General features: G+C 55.6%; 1 protein-coding gene across 1 annotated transcript in view; it reads right to left on the reverse strand.

The window, feature by feature from the left end:
• The window catches only part of GALNT9 (polypeptide N-acetylgalactosaminyltransferase 9), a 129,592-nt gene that overhangs the window by 44,966 nt on the left and 61,354 nt on the right, over positions 1-23,272 (reverse strand). The window contains exons 3-6 of the mRNA XM_054444830.2: positions 17,550-17,716; positions 15,997-16,171; positions 12,155-12,352; positions 2,446-2,563 (exon numbers count right to left, since the gene is read on the reverse strand). Coding sequence (XP_054300805.1) covers positions 2,446-2,563; positions 12,155-12,352; positions 15,997-16,171; positions 17,550-17,716 — 658 coding nt within the window. The remainder of the gene's footprint in view (positions 1-2,445; positions 2,564-12,154; positions 12,353-15,996; positions 16,172-17,549; positions 17,717-23,272) is intronic.

A 23,272-nucleotide genomic window follows, 5' to 3' on the forward strand; every position in this document is an offset into this window, starting at 1 on the left:
TAGACCAGCCTGATCAACATGGTGAAACCTTGTCTCTATTAAAAGTATAAAAATTAGCCGGGCATGGTGGCGTGTGCCTGTAGTCCCACCTACTCGGGAGGCTGAAGCAGGAGAATCACTTGAACCCGGGAGGCTGAGGTTGCAGTGAGCAGAGATCGTGCCACTGCACTCCAGCCTAGGCAACAGAGTGAGACTCTGTCTTAAAAAAAACAAGGGCCCCTGTGTCATGGAAACGGGAGGGAAGCTCTCCAACGGCTGCAGCCAGGGTACTCCGTGCTCTGGCACCCACACCCCCGTCCTGGCCTGCTGACCCTCGCCCAGCCAGGGCCCTCCGTGGTCCGGCACCCACACCCCCAGCCCGGCCTGCTGATCCTCACTTACCACACAGGTTCGGTGTCGTCCCGGCTTTGCTCTGAGCCTGAGCCTGGGATGTACCCACGACCCAGCCTCCTGGCCTCTCACTGCAGCTGGGTTTGGCCCACGGGAGCCGATTTTGTTTGGAGGGGAGGTGGGGGCGTTTCTCCCCTGGGCCCTTCCTGCTGAGGTGACTTGTCTTTCACTGATAGTGGCTGTGTCCCCAGGACCACATCTGCTAGGTGCCCTCCACCTCAGGGGTCCCATCCTCCCTTGCTCTTCAGCCTCGGTGGTGGCTGCACACTGCCCATCCCCAGCACCCTCCCCAGGCTGTCCTCCTCAGTCTCTGCGGTGCGTTCTGTCCCTCTGAGGGCCTCGGCTTTCTTAGGCCCCGACTGCTGGCCTGGTCTCCTGCCCCACAGGGTGAGCATCAGGGGAGATGGTGAGAGAAGCCGACACCCGCATGGGTACGTGAGCACTGGGGGAGATGATGACAGAAGCCGACACCTGCGTGGGTGGGTTCAATCCATGGCCGACCTGCTGAGGTCTGGTGTTTAACAGTCACAGCAGTTTAGGGAGCTCAGAATATTAAAGAACCTGCCAGATTAACTTCCAGCTTCCATTTTAAAAATGTGTAATTGAGGATTGATTCTAGATGTGCAATTTAAAATCGGACAGGATGAAAGGATTAAAGGCACCTGCAAACAGTCCTGACCTGCTTCACAGAATTCGAGATCTGGTCTCAATTCAATTTATTAAACTAGAAATTTTAAAGCACTTGGTCGGGGGGATTTCTGGTATGATATCAGGCATTCAAAGTGATTAAAAGAAAATAAAACACTACATTTGTAAGTGCTATTTTTAAAAGGCTCAAGGGACTTTAAAGGCACAAAAGCAGTGAATTCTGTTTCACAGTATTATTATTTTATTGTATTGTATTGTATATTTTTTGAGATGGAGTCTCACTCTGTCACCCAGGCTGGAGTGCAGTGATGCGATCTCAGCTCACTGCAATTTCCGCCTCCTGGGTTCAAGCGATTCTCCTGCCTCAGCCTCCTGAGTAGCTGGGATTACAGGCGTGCACCACCACACCTGGTTAATTTTTGTATTTTTAGTAGAGGCAGGGTTTTACCATACTGGTCAGGCTGGTCTCGAACTTCTGACCTCGTGATCCGCCCGCCTCTGCCACCCACAGTGTTGGGATTACAGGCGTGAGCCTCAGTGCCTGGCCTCACGGTATTATTTAATCTGCCCAACCTGAGTTAAACAATCGTGGCCATGGGGAAGGAGGGCGTTTTATTGATTGAATTTGTGTCCACAATAGTACGATCTTTAAGATGAACCGCAAGCTTACAGCACATAGGTTTTGAAAGGTGCAACTTAATAAACTATATATAAATTTTTAAAACTAGCCTTAAATCTTTTCTGTGAATAGAAGCCCCATGGGCAAAACACAAAAGAAACCAAACGAACCTCCAAAATAAAAAACCTGCAACGTCCAAAATAAAAACCTAAGAAGCAGAAGCCCAGCCAAGCTCAGAGCCTCACACAGACACAGTCCCGGGAGGTGCAGCCCGGCCCAGCTCAGAGCCTCACATGGACAGAGGGAGGCAGAAGCCTGGCCCCAGCTGAGAGCCTCACACCCACCCTCTGTGCCGAAGGACCCACTTTTCCAAGGTCCCAATCCATTGTCACCTGGGGGCAATTCATAAACAGCAAAACAAAGCGCATAAAAAATAAAGTAGACATGGGAAATGCCATCTTTTGTGATTCTACAAAATTTCTCACTGATGTTGCCACTGAGCTTCTAGCAAGACTCAGGGTAGCCCCATCTCACTGTCCCCGACTCCAGCTCAGGGACCGTGGGGGCCTTGGCCGCCCAGCTCGGCTTCCAGCTGCCTCAGCCTAGGCTCTGGAGAGGCCTCAGTGCCCTGAGCAGGAGCCCTGGACCTCACCCTGTCCCTAGACCATGGCTGCACTCACCCTCACCCTGTCCCCAGACGCCGCGGCCTCACTCGCCCTCACCCCGTCCCCGGACGCCGCGGCCACACTCACCCTCACCCCGTCCCTGGACACCGTGGCCACACTCACCCTCATGCCCAGTTCTACGTTCTCGCCGCCGTACACCTCCATGCCGGGGTCCAGCAGCCCAATGTCTCCGAAGTACTCACGGTCCACTACGAAGGAGCAGCCGATCATGGCTGGGGTCCTGGGGGGCAGAGACAGCGGCGTGAGGACCTCGCCGTACAGGCCTGAGCCCTGTCTGCTGGGCCGTGAGCCAGGAAAGCCTGGAAGACCCCGCCACCCCCTCCCTCCTGTGCCTCCTCCCTGCGCACTCAGGTCCCTGTGCTCAAGGTGAGGAGCCGCTGCTCCTCCAGCCACCAGGACTTGAGTCCCTTGGAGCCTGGTCAAGCACTCAGCCCAGACGGCGTCCAAATGCTGAACGCCAACAGATGCCAGAACCCGCATTCAATTCAGCTTAGCGTAGGAGGTTTAAAAAAAGATCAATCGGCCAGCACAGTGGCTCACGCCTGTTATCCCAGCACTTAGGGAGGCTGAGGCAGGAGGATCACTGGAGCCTGGGAAGTTGAGGCTGCAGTGAGCTGGTATTGCACCACTACACTCCAGCCTCGGCAACAGAGTGAGATCCTGTCTCCCCTCTCCCCTGAAAAAAGATCAGTTTACCTAAGGAGCCCTGTGGTTGCCTTGAACATCATTTCCCAAGTTCCAGTGAGTCACTTGCCCGCCTCCCCCATGCTTCATCCTAACTGTGTATCAGGAGCCAGGACTGCAATGGGCAGTTGCGTAGGTTGTGCACTGCTCACCTCCACAGAACCTTGTTGATGACAGATTCTGAACGACACAGCTTGGAGCTGTGAGTGCACAGCCCATGCAGCTACGTGCCACAGACTGCCAGCTGTACTATACTTCCTGTAATAATTCTAAAACGTCAGCCGACTTAGCCTGGCCCCATCTCTCTGAAATCACGCATTGGTATGCTCGTTATATTTTTTCTAATATGTATTGAGAGTGCATCAGTGCTGCAAATCCCCTGGGAAGAGGCTGCATGGACAGCAGCAGTGAAGGCAGGATCTGCAGAGTGGTGAAGGCAGGATCTGTGGAGCGGTGAAGGCAGGATCTGCAGAGTGGAGTGGGAGGATAAGCTGGTGTACCATTGTGGGTGACGCGACGCGCGAGCTCATTCACTCATCCCTCTCGGGTTTCTACTGGGTGTCTGGAAGGTGGCGGGTATTGAAAAAGAGGCAGGAATATCACATCTCCAGCAAGGAGCAGGCAGAGTCTGTGTCTTGTAAGGAAGGAGGAACTTCTCATCTTTGCTGAAAGATTTTGCCTCAAAACAATTTCCTTGTCTGTGGAGAGCTTCATTTCTTCTGAGGCCTCAGGAGCTGTCAGAGGAAGCAGCAAAGCCTCACGCTGTCCCCAGATGCCATGGCAGGCCGGCCAAAGGCCTTGAGCTTCCCCGATCCTCCTCTACGTATCAACGCGTTCTTCCGTAAAAACAACAACAAAAAGTTGGCCTCTGTCATAATTTAAAAGAAGCAATTCTGTCCCCAACGACTCAGCAGTCAGAAATAAATGCCCATCAATTGTCCAAGAATAACAGGGGCATTAAAAAGCGATTGTCCTTTTATTTGTGCAAAGATCCAATTTGTTCTGTCATTAGATTTCGGCCACAAACCTAACAGTGATGAAATTTTAATATCCCCTTTGATTTTTAATAGCAACATTTGACTGGGTAAGTTATAGTTTATCATATACAACAGGTATTTCTCCCGTTTTCTTAACAACAACAATCATTTCAGGATGATCTCTGATGAAGTGAAGAGCCAGATTCTCTGCCACGTCTATTGTAGCAGGTAGTGTCTTTTTTTATTATTGCTCAGAGTTCTAAAATAAACTCAGGAGGCAAGGGAGGAAGCACCAGCTGGAACTGGATTGACCTGCCTGAGAAATGCCTGCTGTGATTAAAGAAAAAGGCAGGGCTGAGGGTTCTCAGGCTCACGTGGGGCTGCCTGTCACTGTGGAGACAGCCTCCCCTCGGGGCGGTTCTGCCACATGCGGGGCACAGGGGTGCAGGGTGGAGGCCCCAGGTCCTGCCTGCTGGAGCTGCTCTGCCTGACGCCCGCACCCGCCCTCCAGTTCTCAGCTTCCAGGGCCTTAGTCCAGCCAGATGCCTCTTGTTAGCATCAGAAGTGAGTCAGCCCAGCAACCACAGAGGGACAGGTGGATACATGGAGAGTGGCCTGTCCAGGCTGTGGACCACAATTCCACAGTGGAAAGAGCGAGGCTGACACAGGCTGCGACGTGGAGGAACCCTGGAAATGTGGCACCGAGGGCAGGGAGCCAGGTGCAAGAGGCTGCCCCCCGAGTGACTCCATCCGCATGCAAGGAACAGAAGAGGCAAGTCCACGGGGGCAGGAAGTGGATTCGTGGATGCAGGGGCTGGGGCAGGGGGAACGGGGAGTGGCGGCTCATGGGTATGGGGTCCCCACGGGGAGGGAGGACAATGCTTTGGAACGAGACAGAGGTGGCAGCTGCACGACACTGTGATGGTCTAAACACTGCAGAGGTGCACACTTTAGTGTGGTTAATTTATGTTATGTGAGTTTCACCAAGGGCCCACTGAGTGCTTTGATCTTCCACAGACCCTGATAACAAGAAAAGCCATCGTGGCCGGGCACAGTGGCTCACGCCTGTAATCCCAGCACTTTGGGAGGCCGAGGCAGGCAGATCACCTGAGGTCAGGAGTCCAAGATCAGACTGGCCAATATGATGAAACTCCATCTCCACTAAAAATACAAAAAATTAGCCAGGCGTGGTGGTGCGCACCTGTAATCCCAGCTACTTAGGAGGCTAAGGCAGGAGAATCACTTGAACCTGGGAGGCGGAGGTTGCAGTGGACTGAGATTGTGCCACTGCACTCCAGCCTGGGCAACAGAGGGGATTCTGTCTCAAACCACCACCACAACAACAAAGGCTCAGCTCATGCCTACGTAAGACAGCAAGGAGGCGGTGGGCGCTGCCCGTGTGGGTGGAGTCAGGACCCACATCCCCAGAGGCCCGCAGTGGACCTGTCGTCTGCACACGTGCACAGGGAGGCCTAGTGAGCCAAGTGTCCATGAACCTGGGATAGGTACGTAAACAGCAGTGCGCGCATAAGACACAATCCACGGAGAAGCTAAGACAAGGGCACCGGAACCACGTCCTTCCACACAGAGTTTGGAACACATGGAGAATAACGCACACTGAAACCTCGCCGTGCAAGACCCAAGTGGTGACCGGCACACGGTACACGTATGTGCAGATGTGCAAGCCACAGACGCATGGAAACATCACCCGAGAGCTTGATTATTTATATTTCTTTCACATTCATTTGGTTTTATGAATTTCGATCAATACAATTTTAACTTTGGTTTCAGTCAACACTTGCCACCTTCAATCAGAGGCACTAAAACGAAAAGTTAAAATTAAAACTGGAGTACATTAAGGATGAAAAGTGCAGGAAGTCACGTCCAGTTCACGACACAGGTTACGGGGCAGGAAGCTGTGAAACAGGCCGGTGCTCTGCGTCTTGGGGGGCCCCCAGCATCCGCTTTCCAGGGAGGGGTACGGCTGCTCTCGTTTCTGTGTGGCTTGTCAATGGGGTTGGGGTCGCTGACTCCTTAAATCCTTGGAGCACAGGGCTCTGCAAGGCCAGCTCTCAGAGGGGACTCCTCCGGTGCTGCAGGATCCCGCTGGGGCCTCCGGGCCCACACCGCCCTCCCAGGTCCTCTTCTGACCCGGAGAGGTCTCAGGGACAGCGCCCTGTTCTTTGTTCCTCGGGTGAAGGAGAAAATCAGGGGTCTACTCCCCTCAGGCCCAGCCCCCGGCAGACAGGGCTCTGTGAGCTGGAGGACCCTGGGGAATGGAGGCAGTGCTTGGGGTTCCAGAGCTTTGGAGGGAATTTCCGAGTGGTTCTCAGGTGGGTAGGCCTGGTGTCAGCACAGCCCTTGATCCTGGAGGGGCTGGTGGCACATCAGCAGCCTCTGGGCACCCACAGCCTGGAGCTGTGGCTTCTTCCTGGAGGAACACGTGTCCCCAGGTGTCCTCCGAAGTCACACCTGAACCAGCAGCCCCGATGAGAGCCAGCTCCCCCGGGCCTGCCCCCCGCCTGCTAGGCTGCCCGTCCTTCCTGCCGTTCTCCCGCCTTGCTCACATGATGGGGGTGCCGGATCTTAACGGGGATCCCAGGAATCCTCTGTGATGAGGATGGTCCCCAGCGTCTGTCCCGGGAGGAAGGAGCAGGGGAGCGGGAAGCGGACTAGAACAGGGTGGAGGCCGGCAGGACAGCCACCTCCACAGGCCCAAGCAGCGAGGCCACACTCCTGCCCAGGACTGTCCCACTCACCGGCTCAGGTGCTTCAACTCTGCAGGGAGCAAAGAGGCCTCCGAAGATGATCCACAGGCGGCTGTGAACACAGGAAGGGCAGAGAGTCCCAGGCATGTGGGCACCTCCTGCAGCCGCATTCCCGCTGCAACTGAAGCCCTCCTGTCTTGCGGACGCCGACACTGACATTTAATGTTATTTAAAAACCGTTTCTGAGAAGGCAGAGAAGCACATGCCATGTTTTAGAAAGAGTTTGCATCCACAATGGAAAGAGTGAAATGTAGGGTCCAGCCCTACGGGGCTTAGCGGGTGTTCTCCCCGTGTGCGGAGACAAGAGATTGTGAGAAATAAAGACACAAGACAAAGAGATAAAGAGAAAACAGCCGGGCCTGGGGGGACCACTACCATCAAGATGCGGAGACCTGGCCGGGCGCGCTGGCTCATGCCTGTAATCCCAGCACTTTGGGAGGCCAAGGCGGGTGGATCACCTGAGGTCGGGAGTTCGAGACCAGCCTGACCAACATGGAGAAACCCCGTCTCTACTAAACATACAAAAAAAATTAGCCAGGCGTGGTGGCACATGCCTGTAATCCCAGCTACTAGGGAGGCTGAGGCATGAGAATCACTTGAACCTGGGAGGCGGAGGTTGCAGTGAGCCGAGATCGCGCCATTGCACTCCAGCCTGGGCAGCAAGAGCGAAACTCTGCCTCAAAAAAAAAAAAAAAAGATGCAGAGACCAGTAGTGGCCCCGAATGGCTGAGTGCGCTGATATTTATTGCATACAGGACAAGGGGGCAGGGTAAGGAGGGTGAGTCGTCCAAGTGATTGACAAGGTGAAGCGAGTCACGTGATCACAGGACAGGGGCCCTTCCCTTTTAGGTAGCTGAAGCAGAGAGGGAAGGCAGCAAATGTCAGCGTTTTCTTCTCTGCACTTATAAGAAAGATCAAAGACTTTAAGACTTGCACTAGTTCTTCTTCTGCTATCTACTAAGAACTCCAAAGAGGAACCAGGAGTACGGGAGGAGCATGAAAGTGGACAAGGAGTGTGACCATTGAAGCACCACAGGGAGGGGTTAGGCCTCCGGATGACTGCGGGCAGGCCTGGATAATATCCAGCCTCCCACAAGAAGCTGGTGGAGCGGAGTGTTCCCTGACTCCTCCAAGGAAAGGAGACTCCCCTTCGTGGTCTGCTAAGTAACAGGTGCCTTCCCAGACACTGGCGTTACTGCTTGACCAAGGAGCCCTCAAGCAGCCCTTATGCGGGTATGACAGAGGGCTCACCTCTTGCCTTCTAGGTCACTTCTCACAATGTCCCTTCAGCACCTGACCCTATACCCACAGGTTATTGCTAGGTTATATTAGTAATGCAACAAAGAGTAATATTAAAAGCTAATGATTAATAATGTTTATACTAATGATTGATAATTGTCTGTGATCATCTCTATATCTGATTTGTATTATGACTATTCTTATTCTAACTATTTTCTTTGTTATACTGAAATAGTTTGTGCCTTCAGTCTCTTGCCTCAGCACCTAGGTAATCCTTTGCCCACAGTGAAAATTGTTAGTACTTAAAAAGTGAGGTGGTTATCCCTGCGCCTAAAGTTCCATTCCCCAAAGAGATCATGGAAATGCCATCCTGGAGCAGGGCCCACGCTTTCTCTGCCCGGGGCAAGCGTGTAAATGTCTTGGCTCTGTGCCAGAAGCCTGGGTGGCAGCTGCTCCCCTCTGCCCTGATATGCAAATGAGGAAACATGGCCATGTGTCAGTAAAGCTTTATTTACAAATACAGGACTGTGAGCCATGATTCCCTGACCCCTGCTGTACATCCTTGAAAATGCCCTCCACTGTTTTTTTTTTTAGACTGAATTTTGCTCTTGTTGCCCAGGCTGGAGTGCAATGGCACCATCTCAGCTCACTATAACCTCTGCCTCCTCTGTTCAAGCAATTCTCCTGCCTCGGCCTCCCAAGTAGCTGCGATCACAGGCACCTGACACCACGCCCTGCTAATGTTTGTATTTTTAGTAGAGACAGGGTTTCGTCAGGCTAGGAACTCCTGACCTCAGGTGACGTGATCCACCCGCCTCAGCCTCCAAAAAGTGCTGGAAATACAGGTGTGAGCCACCGCACCCAGCCCCTCCATTGCTTTTAATATGCATATTTACTTTCATTTATGGAAATTTTCAAGTCTATGCAAAAGGAGAAAGATTAGCAGAATGTGTTCTCAGTTTCAGTGATGATCAGCATGGTGTCCTTCTTATTTTTTTCTCTTGCCTGTTACTCCTGATCCTCCAGCATGAGGGGAGTGATTCTGACAGGGCTGTTGTCTGTGACTCTGATCCGCTATGCAAGAGGAGTGATTCTGACAGGGCTCTGGCATGTGACTCTGTGATCCTCCAGTGAGTGGGGAGCTGATTTCTGACAGGGCTCTCGCCCAGACTCTGATCCTCCAGGGTGAGTTTTGACAGACAAACTTACACGAAGGTCAGGCAGGTAAAGTACAAGAGAGAAGAGGGCTAGTTTCACTTGTTGAACATGGTGAAATCAAAGGCTTCATCTTCTTTTTATTGAAATAGTCAGTCCTCTTGGTCTGTCCCTATTCTCCCTCTCTCCGTAAGGACCCAGCTCTAGAGAATTATTTCCCCAAGTGGAGCAGCAGCATCAGCAAGTGATAAACAACACAGGACGGATGGGCTTGCTGGGAGCGGCTGTTGGGACAGGTGGTGACTGTGGCTTTGCTCTGTCCGAGGGAGCAGCCGCAGCTCAGCTTCAGTTCATCATGACTGAGTAAGAATTGGGGCCTAGAATCTTCCAATTTTCAAAGAGAGTAGAAATCATTTTCACATAAAATAAGATTTCATGTGAAAATGATTAAGTATTGGTTCTGTCAACCAAGAATAAAATTCTAAGACCCCCAACCAATTGAATGGAGCCACTTCTCAACCAAGGGCACCCCAAAGTAACCCAGGAAAACGAGCTCAGGTCCTGATGGGAAGAGGGTTTGGACAAGCCCCTTAGACTCTCCTCCCTTTGGAATTCTGGAACACTAAAACACAGATGTTAAGTCTGACCAAACAGACTCTTTTGTAGGGATAAAATGCATCCAAAATGACAGTTAGCAGGCCCCGAAAGAAATTAAGTATTTTACCCCAAAATGTATTTCATGGATGTGTTTTGAAATGGCCTGCATTGCTGTGTCTTGTGGGGGAACTCAACATTCTGTAGAGACTTCCCTTTTTTTGGAGGTCTTTTCTGATCCAGATAAGATTAACCAGAAGTCTGGCCCCTTTTTAAGTCTGATAACAAATATTTACAATCTCTTCCTTCTGAAGCTCCTTCTGAAGCCGGGTACCTGGAGGCTTCATCTGCATCACAAAACCTTGGTCTCCACAACCCCTTATCTTAACCGGACACTCCTTTCTATTCATACCAGGTCTTTAGATAATAACTCAACTCTTTCAACCAATTACCAATCAGAAGATCTTTGAATCCGCCCACGATCTGGAAGTCCCCACTTCCGGTTGTCCCGCCTTTTGGACTGAACCAGTGCGCACCTGACATGTGTGGATTGATTCCTGTGTCTCCCTAAAACATACTCATCCAGCAGGCTGCGTGCCTGCACGCTGAGCATGGAACGCAGGGGCACCAGCCGCGATGACAACACTGCGTGGACCCACATGCGCCTTTGCGATCGTCACGCTGGGTGTCCACCATGGAAGCCGTCCTGGAACTTCCAACGTGGCCCCATCTCATTGCGGCTGTCTGCTGTTTTTGTCCCCATGAGGGAGGGCGAACTCCTGAGCTTAGGCAATCCATCCACCTCGGCCTCCCAAGTGTTGGGATTACAGGCGTGAACCACCACACCTGCCTTAATATTTCATTTATTCTTTAAAATCAACTTTGAGGGGTGAAATTTATATAAAATGAAATGCATCCATGTGATCTTTGCATTTTGGCCCATTTTTGACTGATGGAGACCCCTGGGTGACCCCATCCTTGTCCAGCAGAGAACACTGCTGCCCTGGAACTGTCCCAGGTAGGCCCCTTCCCTGTGAGCCCCGACCCTCAGCCTCTACCCCAGGATGAATTTTGCCTTCCATGGAATTCTGTGTGCAGGAATCACGCAGACACTCTCTTCCATGTGTGGCTCCGAGGCTCAGCACAAGCCTCTGCATCTCACCACGTTGTTAGGTGTGGAAGGGTCCGCTCCTCCCTGTTTCTGAGTATTTCGTGATGTGGGTGGAGTCTCCCCTGCTCATCCATTCACCTGCTGACGCACATGAGGTTACTGTGAACTGTGAGTAACGCCGCTGTGAACATTTGTGTGGAAGCCTTTGCGTGTACGCATGTCTCATTTATTTTGAGAAAAACACCTGGGAGTGGAATGGGGAGACATTGGAGGGGACACTGCGGGGGGACATTGAAGGGTGGACGCTGGAGCGGGAGACACTGGAGTGGGTTTCGGGCCTTCAGAAGGAGCTGCTGGTTTTCCAAAGTGGCTGCACCGATTCACAGTCCTGCCAGCCATGTCCGAGAGTTGCGTCTGTGCCATGTCCTTGTCAACATTTGGTATTGTCAGCCTGTACCTTTCAGCCACCCCAGTGGGCACGGGGCCCCATCTCACTGTGGGTTGAATTTGCATCTCCCTGGACTGTGGGGAGCACCTTTCATGAGCTTGCTGGCGCGGGCCAGTCTTCTCCTGGGTAGTGTCTGTTCACGTCGTGGCCTGTCCTTTAGCTGAGGGTTGGAACAGGGGGTTTCAGCAGCTGTCCAGGTGGTGGCTATGAGGAGCAGGGGGCAGCCATGCCTTGAAGACTTGATGGGGCCAGTGAGCCTGCTCCTGCCACAGCTCAGGGCATCCAGAGCCTGCCAAAAACTGTGGAAGGTGCCTCCCATTGGGTTCTCTGAATTTCATTGATTTTTAAAATGTCAAACACAAGGCAATCCTTTTCCTGCTAATTGGGGATTATCAAGTGCATTTTGAATGAAGAAAAATAACCTTCAAGCCGTTAGTCCTGGCTCCAGTGAGCCCTGAGGGTTGCATCTGCGTCTCTGTGATACAGACAAGCTCTGTGTGCCAAGTTTTTATGGCAAAGCCCGGGGGCCCCAGCATCTGGCCCGACACTCACCGTGGTCTCTGCCTAGCCCCTGCACCAGGTTGTGCTTGCTGGGGGACGTCCCCAGCCCTCGTCCCCAGCCCTCGTCCCCACGCCCTCGTCCCCAGCCGTCGTCCCCACGCCCTTGTCCCCGGCCCTCGTCCCCACACCCTCATCCCCACACCCTCGTCCCCACACCCTCATCCCCAGCCCTCGTCCCCGGCCTTCATCCCCCACCCTCGTCCCCACACCCGCCTCGCTCTGCTCCACTCCTTCCCAGGCAGGGCCGCCCTCGACCCCTGATGGCGCAGCTCACCTGATGGGCGCTGACTCGTCGCCACGGTCCAGCCAGTCCTGCGGGGGGATGATGTACATGCACCAGAGGCCCCAGTTGTAGCCGTGGGCGGCGTTCGCATACTGCTGCACCTCAAATGTGCTGTACTTGATGTTGTCGATGGCTGGCAGCACGATGCGACGCCGGTCCTCTCGGATCCGTGACAGTGCGGGCTCGGCCCTGCGGAGGCACAGCTGTGAGGAGGGGCGGACCCAGCCCACCGCATTCCCCGAGGAGGGTCCACTCGCCCACAGGGAGGGGAGGCCAGTCCCCACCTGGTCTGCATCTAGCCCTGCCACCCCCTGCTAAGCTGGACCCACAGCCTCCCTTGGAAACCCCAGGGCCCCCTCAGCAGCAGACCCACCTTGACCAAGGCCTCACCCCTGCTGGGGTAGCCCCTCAAATGCCACTGGCCCCTGGGGGACGCTGACACCGGCCACGTTGGCCCAGCTGCAGCGTCTCTGAAGGGCTGCCCAGGGGTCCACAAGAGGTCAGCTGTGTCCACCACGGGGCTCCCCAGCTCAGTCTCCCTCTCTGCCCAGCCCGAGTCCCTCCTCTCCTTTCCTGCTCCTGTGGGAGCTGCATTCATTTGCAAGAATTAATTGAGGATCTACTATGTGCCACGCCCTGTTCCCACAAATTGGAATACAATCATGAACTAAGGAATAAAAATAATCCGTGCCATGGGGAGCCCACAGGGCGTGGGATGGAAAAGCCACCAGGCACCGTTGTGCAGTGCGGAACCTGCGCGAGTGTGCAGCAGCCCCGCTCGAGGACGGGACGGAGGATGAGGTACAAGCAGTCATGGATGTGGTAGAAGAGGTTCACAGTTTTAAGTAGGGCTGCCCTGGGTAGTGACTGGAAGCAGGTGCTGACGGAGCTCGGAGGGTGCGGCAGCTGCACTGAAGCCCCGGCGTGTGCCTAATGGGCCTGCAGGGCTGGCCAGGAGGCTGGACAGAGCGATGGGGCAATGGGGGTCGAGAAGGACAGAGAGGAAGGTGAGCAGAAGCAGCCTCCATGGGCATCAGCTCAGTCTTCGATTCCACATCCCAGGCAAGGGTCCTGGGAAGCAGGTGCAGCCCTCGCCCTTGGAGACACCATGGTCTACCGCAAGGGGAGATGGCTGAGAGGCCCGCCGTCCACGCTGGAGTCCCACAGGGCCAGAGCCACCCAGCCACTGGCTGACACAGAGCCCAGAGGCTGCAGTGAGAGGCTGGATGGCCTGAGGGCAGATTCGGGTCGGCTCAGGCAGGGCCAGCGTGGGGAAGGGCAAGGCCCTGACCCTGCCTGTGAGACCACGGGGCTGTCTTCACCCCTCCTTCCCAACCTTCTGAGCATGAGGCCTGGTATTTACCTGCCTTTCAGCTTTGTGAGGAGGATTAATTAATTACTCTTAGCAAAGTGCTTCAGAGATGAAAAGCTCCCTGGAAATGCCAGGTCTGCTAATAAGGCAGAATCCTTTGTGGAGACAGTTACGGGTGGGGGTGCTATTTGCAGATGGATAACTGGATTTTCAGTTGTGAAAATTAAAGTTGGACTGGTTTAAAATTGCATTTTGACATGACAGACCCAAGGCTCCCCCAGACACCCTCAGGCCTCGGGGAGCTTACGCAGCATCAGAGGGACTAAAAGTCTGTGGGTGTAGTTGTGCAGTGCACAACCTGTGCGACTGCGTGGGGTGACCCTGTGGGGGGCAGACAGTGGAACACAATTCATGCACAACACGTCAGAAGCTGATGAACATCGAGGGAAAGGAAAGCGCCCTGCGGAGGAGCATGGAAGGGGCAGGGATGGCACAGGGCAGAGGAGGCAGCGTCTTGTCAGAACAGTGCCGGCTGGGGGCTGAGATGCCCCAGGAAAGCTGAGTGTGAGGGGAGAAGCCTGAGAGGTGCCAAGTCCCAACTTGAACCCACTGATGCTGTTATGGAAACCACGGACTTTGAGAAGCCCCCAAACGCCAGGTTCCCCGGGGACCCAGCAGGAGGCCCAAGGACACATGCGGTGGGGTGTCCCAGCCAATCATGACAGTCCCAGCCTCCGTGTAACCCTGAGATCGATCATCAGCTGGCCCTTCCCACCAAAGCCCCCTGCAGTGACGACAGCCCGCATTTCTCTGAGTTGAAAAATGAGTCAGGAGAGTTGATATAAAATCTTCAGTTTTGGTTTCTCCAGGAAGTGGGGAAAACGGCCTCCCAGGTCTTCCCTGTGGTTGGGTGGACAGAGGTGGGTCCTGGCCCGGGTGTGGGGCACACCCTGTGCATTGTGCATACAGGGCCTGTCTGAGGTGCGGGGCACACACACCCTGCGCATTGTGGGTACAGGGCCTGTCTGAGGTGCGGGGCACACACCCTGCGTATTGTGGGTACGGGGCCTGTCTGAGGTGCGGGGCACACACACCCTGTGCATTGTGCATACAGGGCCTGTCTGAGGTGCGGGGCACACACACCCTGCGCGTTGTGGGTACGGGGCCTGTCTGAGGTGCGGGGCACACACCCTGTGCATTGTGGGTGCGGGGTCTGGCCCGGGTGTTGGGTGGACAGGGGTGGGGCCTGGCCGAGGTGCGGGGCACACACCCCTGAGCATTATGGGCGTGGGGCCTGCTTGGGTGCGGAGAACACACCCCTGTGCATTGTGGGCGCAGGGCCTGCCTGGGTGCGGGGCACACACCCCTGAGCACTGTGGGCGAGGGGCCTGCTTGGGTGCGGAGAACACACCCCTGTGCATTGCGGGTGCGGGGCCTGCCTGGGTGCGGGGAACACACCCCTGTGCATTGTGGGTACGGGGCCTGGCCCGGGTGTTGGGTGGACAGGGGCGGGGCCTGGCTGAGATGCGGGGCACACACCCCTGAGCATTGTGGGTGCGGGGCCTGGCCTGGGTGCGGGGGACACACCCAGTGCATTGTGGGTGTGGGCTTGGCCTGGGTGCAGGGAACACACCCCTGTGCATTATGGACTCTGTAGGTGCCCTCTGTGGGGCTGGTTTTGGGGTTTGGATGGGGGCATCCTGGACTTCCCCAACTCTAATGACAAGGGTCCTTGCATAAGGCAAGGATGGGGAAACAGACACAGGGAGGGCGTGGGGGTCAGAGGTGGGGGCTGCAGCCCCCAGGAGCTGAGAGAGGTGGGAGGGATCCTTGCCTGGAGCCTCTGGGGGAAACTCAGCCCTGCCCACACCTTGGAGTCAGGCTCTGGACCTCCAGAACGGTGAGGAGGTGAAGTCCTGCTGCTCCGAGCCACCCCGGAAGGGGGTGCTTTGTGCTGGTGGCCCCAGGACCCCATACACAAGGTGACCCCCTCGGCCCAGAAGCTACACAAGTGAAACCCGTGCTCACTTCCCACGCCCCTTGCACTCGGCTAAGACCTCCGGGGCACTTGTGGCTACCTCCAGTGACTGAGCAGGGCCTGAGAAGCTGGACGTCTGCACCTGAGCCCCACCCCACCTGATCTGAGGTTCCCACCCTGCGGGGGACACACGGTACCCGAGCCTGCTGGAGTCAGGACGGGGTCACATTCTCCTGGGGCAAGGTGGGCACAGACCAAGCCTCACACACATGCCTCAGAGCTTCTAAGCGCCATGTCCTTGGGTGCGTGCTGGGCCTGCCCTCCTGTGGTTCTGCATTCAGGAGCTGGACACGGACAGGCCGCAGAGGTAACCACACAGGTGGACTTGGTGGTGGCTCTCAGTCCCAGATCCTGAAGGCTACAGCGAGTCCCCCAGCTCCGGGGCCAACCCAGCGGCCAGGCTGCAGGGGCATGGCGGCTTAGGAGGGGGATGGTGGAGGGGGACCCGCTGAGACTGGCTGTCCAGCCTGTTCCGGCCCTTACCAGCCCGTGTTGAACTCGACGTGGGCATCGAAGAAGCCGACGACTGGGGCGGTGGCCGCCTTCCAGCCCTGCAGCCGGGCGCGGATCAGTCCTTCCCGCCGGCTGTTGCGGACAATCTTCACGAGGCCTGGGTACCGCTTGTTGACGTACTGGTCCAGATTGAACTTGAGCTCCACTGAGGAGAGACAAGACTTCAGCACGCTGGCAGGTGCTGGCAGGCGCAGGGCCACCAAGACCCAAGGCCGGAAATGCCGCGTGCCCCGTGTGGGATGGGTGTCTCGTAAACATTCTCTTAGGACCCACTGAGCTGCATGTGGTTCAGCGTGGGTGGCCACAGAGAGATGCGACCCCAGCCTCACGACGCTGACATTCCAGTGGGAGACACAGCAAACAAGGAAACGCACCAGACCAGAAAGCAGCCCATGCTGTGGAGACGGGAGACACAGGACTGCAGTCAGCCGTAAAAAACCAAGTCCATAGATGGACTGGGGGACACAGAATCGTGGCCTCTCCACGCAACGGAACCCGCTCAGCCAAGTCCACGCATGGATGGGTGGACACACAAACATGGCCTTCCATGCTGGGGGCAGGGTGTCCTGATGGAGCTCCCTGTGGCCAAGGGCAAGACACAGGTAGCCGAGCTGGACTGGATGGTCCTCCCCACACACCACCTTCTCCAGAGAGACAGGGCTCAGGAGGGCAGCCACGCCATTCATTCCTCTGCACACAGACCCCAGTGTAGACGGTGCTGCCGGGCTAGGGCCCTGCTGCAGGCCAGAGCTTGCCCCACAGTCCCATGGCATAACCTCCTGCCTCCATGAGGGGCCAGGAAGGGGCTGGCCATGTTTTCCTCCATTTCCAGAGGGAGTGTCACGGCTGCAGGCTCTCTGCTCTGTGCCTGGGAAGGGCAGATGGGGGACAGGCCTGGGGCAGTGCAAGATCCTTGTTTGGGGTTTCAAGCCTGTGTGCTAGAGGGTGTGAGTAGCACTGCCCTCAGGGGACCTGAAGCTGAGGAGGGTGGCGCTGAGGAACCATGGGGCTTGGGCTCCAGCTGCGAGCTCTGTCCAGCCAAGCTCTGGTGTGAGCCTCTGTAGGCACGAGAGGTGGGAGGCGTGACTGGCACCCTGGAGAGCTCAGCTCTGCTGGCCTCTGTGGAAGAGGGTGGCTGGCCCCAACTCCATCTCCACCCAGAGCCTGAGAGTGGAGGAAGCAGGGACTTCGTAGATGCATCCGGTTGAGGATCTTGGATGAAATCCTCCTGGATTTGGGGTGAGCTCTGTGTCCTCATGAGAAGAGGAAAGGATGCAGACACATGGGAGAGGCTGCATGATGGAGGCACAGGGAGGCACTGGCAGCCACACACTGGGGACAGCACGTACGCAGCCATTACAGAGGCTGGAAGGCAGGAGGGACCCCCATAGGTTTAGAGCCCCTGTGGACAGATGGGGTGCGGTCCTCTGTCGCTCCGCCCCGGGAGGCTCCACCCAACCCCAACGCAACCCAGCCACAGGCAGCCGCCCGGCGAGCACCGTGCTGAGGCCCCGCCCACTCACCGTTGTCACTGTTGTCGTCCACCAGGATGACCTCCTTGAGGAGCTGGGAGGGTGTGTGGTTGACCACGCTGTGCACAGAGCGCAGGATGACCGACAGCGCCTCGTTGACAAAGATGAAGACCACGGAGACCTGGGGCAGGTCCTGGGTGTAGCTCATCTGTCTGCACCTGCAGGAGACACGGTTTGGGGTGTGGTCAGGGTGCGGCATGTGGGACCCTGGGAGCCAGGTGCACCCTTCCAGGGCCACTGGACAAGGCCTTGACCCTACAACCAGACGCCAAGGGTGTACGGGGGGTCAGAGCTTTTCCAGAAAGAAACTAGTAACAGTAACATAGCACTCAGCACACACACAGCCCCTGTGCCCACCCCGTGCTCACAGCAACCCCGAGAGGAGATGAACGTCCCCGCTCTACAGACAGGAGCCTCCCCTGTGGGCCATGAGTGCAGGTGCTGGGATTCCAACCCCAGCCGACAGCTTCAGGAGCACGTTGGGGACGGCACTGCTGGGCACAGCCGAGGAGCTGGGCACAGCCAAGGAGCCAGCCACCCGCACAGGCAGCCACTTCCCGCCCTGGCTCACAGCTGGTTCCAAGGCTCTGACGAGAATTTCAAAGGGACAAGGGCTGTGCATCGCCATCATATTTATCTGGGCTGTGGTGCTCGGCCAGGGAGATTTCATCACTCAGAAAAATGCTTTCTGACAAGAAAATGTCACTCTATTCATCTGTAGAGGAAAAGGCTTGGATCGCACAATTTTCATGAACTTGCAAAATGTGTAAAACAAAAATTCCTGAGAAAGGAAATACATCTTAGGACGGACTGCAGGAGCGGCTGCAGGTTGGAAAGATGTTTTGGGGTTGGGGTCAGGGACAGAGGCACTCCCAGAGCCCAGGGAGAGGGGAGCAGGGCTGCTCAGAAAGCCTATGACAAGCCCTGTCCCATGGGGTGGCCCCTCTCACCGTCCTCAAGCGCATGCCCCGTACCTGTTTGTTCCTGTAGGTCTATCTCCCCCCCGACAGCAGCTCCTTTTCTGTCCCATGGACAGCTCTATATCAAGAACCCAGGCTGTGCCCGGCACACAGCAGGTACTTTATAAACATCTGTATAATGAAGGGACAAATGAAGACTCAAGGGGCCCCACAGGCACCGGCTGGGCCCGTGAAGTACTCACGCCTGCCCGCCACGCCTCTTCAGAGAAGTGGAGGAAGCTGCTGGCCTCTGGGGGACAGTGGTGGACTCCACCCTTCTTTCTCCCTCCATCACTAGGTCATGAGGCGTCTCGGGCCCGGCTGGGGGGCCACATGTACCTGTGCTGAAGAACTTGCAAGCAGCAAGGACAAGTGATTTGTGGCGTGACCGTTCCCGGGGGCCTCCAGCCTCTTCAGACTACAGCGAGGGCGGGTTAGGGCAGAGAATTCCTGTCACCTACAGCACTCATTCTCAATGACCTCTCATTTGATTTAGAATCCGTGTCCGGTACCCACTCCTTGCCCCAGAATATCGACGGCCTTTTATTGATGGATCTCAGCGGCCACTCGCTTTATAAACAAGCCGCCTGTATGGAACAGAAGGCCTCCCTGCAAGCTCATGGCCGCAGGTTTGAGAGATGGACGCAGAGGCCCCCGGGACGCTGGCCACGCGGAGGAGCGTGTGAGGTGCCCAGGAGCGATGAGGGCAACAGAACCTTCCAGATGCACCCTCTGCTCTGCGCTCAGCAGGAACGTGAAGAAGCCGAGCCGGGCTGGCCTAAGCAGAAAGGGGGCCGGTGGCTCATCCGCAGGAAAAGTCCAGGTGTGTTTGGTTTTGGGCCCGGCTTGGTCGGGGGTCAAAGCTCGTCAGTGGGACACGGGCCTCTGTCTGCCTCTCTTGGCTCCAGCCTTCTGGCTTGAGTGTAATCTCAGGAAGGCCTGTCCGCATGGCCGGAGGCTGTGTCACGTGGCCGGAGGCTGTGTCCCCGCAGGTCCAAACCTTCCAGGGGTTTGAGTCCAGGGCAGCAAACCCGCCTGTCTTCCCAGGACAGGCGGGAAAATCATCCCTGTGTCTCCTGGGCTCTGACTGGGTGACGTGCCCTTCCCTGACCCAATCGGTATGGCCAGAGGAAATAGGGCACTCTGATTGGCTTATGCTCCACCGCGTTATGCTGGACTCAGGGCCTGGCAGGGGCGGCTCCTAGAAGTGGGGCCCGTGGATGCTGGACCAGCTGTCAGCAGATGTTCCTGACAGGGAGCAGCGCCAGGGTCCGATCCAGGTTCGAGCCCAGGCGCCCACAGGCGAGACCGACAGCCGTTGGGATCCTCAGTTCTCCGGCACGATGAGGATTCCAACCGCATCCGCCTCGCAGGTCGTACGAGGGAGATCCTGCCAGGTCGTTTCCACACGCGTGGAGTTGAAGCGTTTTTATTTAACTCCCTGTTGCCCACGTGCTGGCAAATGGAAGACAATGAAGACCAGGATGACTCTTCCAAATCTCGCTTTTCTGCAAGGCTCAACCCAGCCCCAAGAAAAAGATAAAGGAGGGCAAAGATTTTCCAGCAAGTCCCAAATGCCCATCAGTGAGGAAGGCAAGTCACTGACCCTGAAGTTCAGCCCCTAGACTTGTCCGCCTGCGCTCCTGCTGGGGATGAGGGAGAGGCCACGGGGAGCAAATGACGGCTGGACCGGTCCTCCCTGTGGAAGCCTTTCCTTTCATGGTGGGCTGAATGGTGTCCTACTCCTGCAACCCAAGACACGGTGTCAGCAGGATGTGGGCCTCTGTCTCCGATCTCGGAAACACATCTTCTGGCCCAGGTTTAATCTCAGAAGGGCCTGTCCTCATGTGACTTATTGCAAGTAGAATCTTTGCAGATGTATTTGAGTTAGGGATCCTGAGATGAGCTTGAGGCAGGATCGGTAGGATAAGGAGGCCACACTGACGTCCTTGTTCCCTGTGTGAAGCCCCTGGGCCCCTTTTGCAGCAGGCTCCACAAGGTAAGCAGCCTCACAGGACACCAGCTGACTGCCGGATGCTTACAAGTTCCTGATGCCCGGTACAGGCCCGGGAAAGAGAATGAAGATACCTTATTCCTGATGTAGCTTCCCCAATCTCCAGCCATTCAGCACCCAAAGCCCACCAAGCTCTTAGCCACACATTCCTGCCTCGGAGGGGCCAGGGGCTTCTCCAGGACACTGTACGCACAGTTACACTCCAAGTTCAGCTCATTTTAATAGTAAGAGACACACCCCCAGGTGAGGATTCTATATATAATGATACATGCAGTGTGTGTTGGAGCATGTAGGTACTGAGCATGTGTGCCAACCGCAGGCCTGTCTGCCTTTACACACCTGACCTCACCATATTTCACGAACAGGCACACACAGCCAACCTCAGGCCTGTCTGCCTTTACACGCCTGACCTCACCGTATTTCACGAACAGGCACACACAGCCACCCGCAGGCCTGTCTGCCTTTACACGCCTGACCTCACTGTATTTCACGAACAGGCACACACAGCCAACCGCAGGCCTGTCTGCCTTTACACGCCTGACCTCACCGTAATTCATGAATGTGCACACACAGCTCCCGAGAAGGGACTCCCCTCAAGCCAAGGGGCTGCTTCTCCCTCCGAGCAGCACCTTCGCTTTGTGACAAACTTCTTTGCCTACTTGTGCTTTGGACTTGCTCTCAAATTCTTTCGTGCTGCAAAGTCAAGAACCTGACCCAGCCACCCACTGATAACGAGATCATCCTGGATTTAGGGCAGGTCCTAAATCCAACGACAGGTGTCCTTAAAGAGAGGGCAGAGGAAACGTAACACAGAGGTCCAGGCAGCAGGCCATGTAGAGGTGGAGGCCAAGACTCGAATGGCACGGCCACGAGCCCAGGGATGCCTGGAGCCCCAGAAGCTGGGAGAGGCGGGAAGGATCCTCCCTGAAGCCTCTGGAGGGGCACAGCTCTGGCCATAGCATGATCTTGGGGTCTGGCCTCCAGAACAGGAGACAGCGCATTCACATTGTTGGAAGCCAGCTGCTTGTGGCCCCTTGTTACAGTGTCCACAGGAGATGTTTCGTCTTCTGCTCTCAGACGTGGGGCCTGGACCTCCCCTCCTGCAAGGCGGCTCTGCCAGCACAGGGTGGCTGCTCTCGGCATTGTTGTGTGGGCCACCACCGAGTCGGGCAATGGGGATATGAGGGGGGTCCTGAGCCTCTGTCATTATTTCCTGCTGTCCCTAAACAGGCTCAGGGCCTCCCTTGGCTGAGGGCAGAGACTCAGGTGAGCATCCTGGCGTCTCTGAGAATAAAACATCACAGATGCAGCCTCCACTCAGCGGGCGAAAGGGGCAGCCTGAGGCGTGATCCGCGTCTGGATGTGCGGTTGAGCTCTCTCCCCAAGGAGCGGTGAGGAGGTGGCATGTGGGTGCAGAGAGGGATGGAGGTGGGAAAGGCCGGGCTTGTCTCACAAAAAAGAAGACACCTGAGCCCAGAGCTTGAGCAGCTGAGAGGAGGGGCGGGGAACCAGGGCGGGGAAGGAGGCAGGCAGGGCCACATGGCACCGGCTTGTGGCGGGGTGGATGGGGTGGGCTCCAAAGCAGGGGCCACTGGAGTAGGCCACACCGGGAGGCATGTGACCAAACTCCCAGCCACTCGCTCCAGCACACAGGCTGGCCCATGGCAAAAACAGCAGACAGGAGGATGAGAGGTGAGCAGCCGGGGGTCCTTGGTGAGGCTAAGACGCATTTCCCCGGAGAACCCACACCGTCGCCTCAGCACCCCAGCGGGCTTCACGGTAGAACCTGAGCAGCTGATTCTGAAATTCATGTGGAAATGCAAAGGACCTTGGAGAGCCAAAGCAATCTTGAAAAAGAACCAAGCGGGAGGGCTCACACCACCTCAAGTTAAGACTTATTTTAGAACCACAGCCATTGGCAGGGCAATGCTGGTGTGAAGCTAGACAAAGAGAAAGATAAATTGAAATACACAAAGGAGTAAGGTGAAGAAAGAATACTGCTTCGGAAAATGGGGAAATACACAAGTGCACACGCATGCACACAAACCCACATGCACTCACACACGCGCATACACACGCGTGTCACACTCACATGTCACACTCACGCACTCACACACGCACACAAATCCACACACGCACTCACACTCATGCACTCACACACGCAGTCACACGCACACAAACCCACACGTGCACTCACACTCACACACTCACACATGCACTCACACATGCATACTCAAACCCACACACACACTCACGCTCACACACATGCAATCTCACACAAGCACACTCTCAAACCCATACATGTGCTCACACACATGCACTCACACCCATACACACATTCACACACACTCATACCCACACATACACTCACACACACTCATACCCACACATACACTCACACATGGACACCCACACCTACACATGCACGCACACACTGAAACACACACGTATGCTCTCACTCACATATACACACCTTGGCAAGCAACAAACACTTCTCATTCTGGATAAATGAATTTTGATCTGTACCTTCCACCACATACAAAAATTAACCCAGAACGGATCATTGACCTAAATGTTAAACCTAAAACCATCAAGTCCCTGGAAGGCAATAGAGGAGAAAGTCTTTGTGACCTTGGCTTAGGCAAAGATTTATTCAATATGGCAACAAAAGCATGATCCAAAACAAAACAAAATGGATAAATTGGACTTTATTAAAATAAACAAAAATCTGTTCTTTGAAA

Source organism: Pongo pygmaeus, chromosome 10, assembly GCF_028885625.2.
Source record: "Pongo pygmaeus isolate AG05252 chromosome 10, NHGRI_mPonPyg2-v2.0_pri, whole genome shotgun sequence".
NCBI classification, from domain to species: domain Eukaryota; kingdom Metazoa; phylum Chordata; class Mammalia; order Primates; family Hominidae; genus Pongo; species Pongo pygmaeus.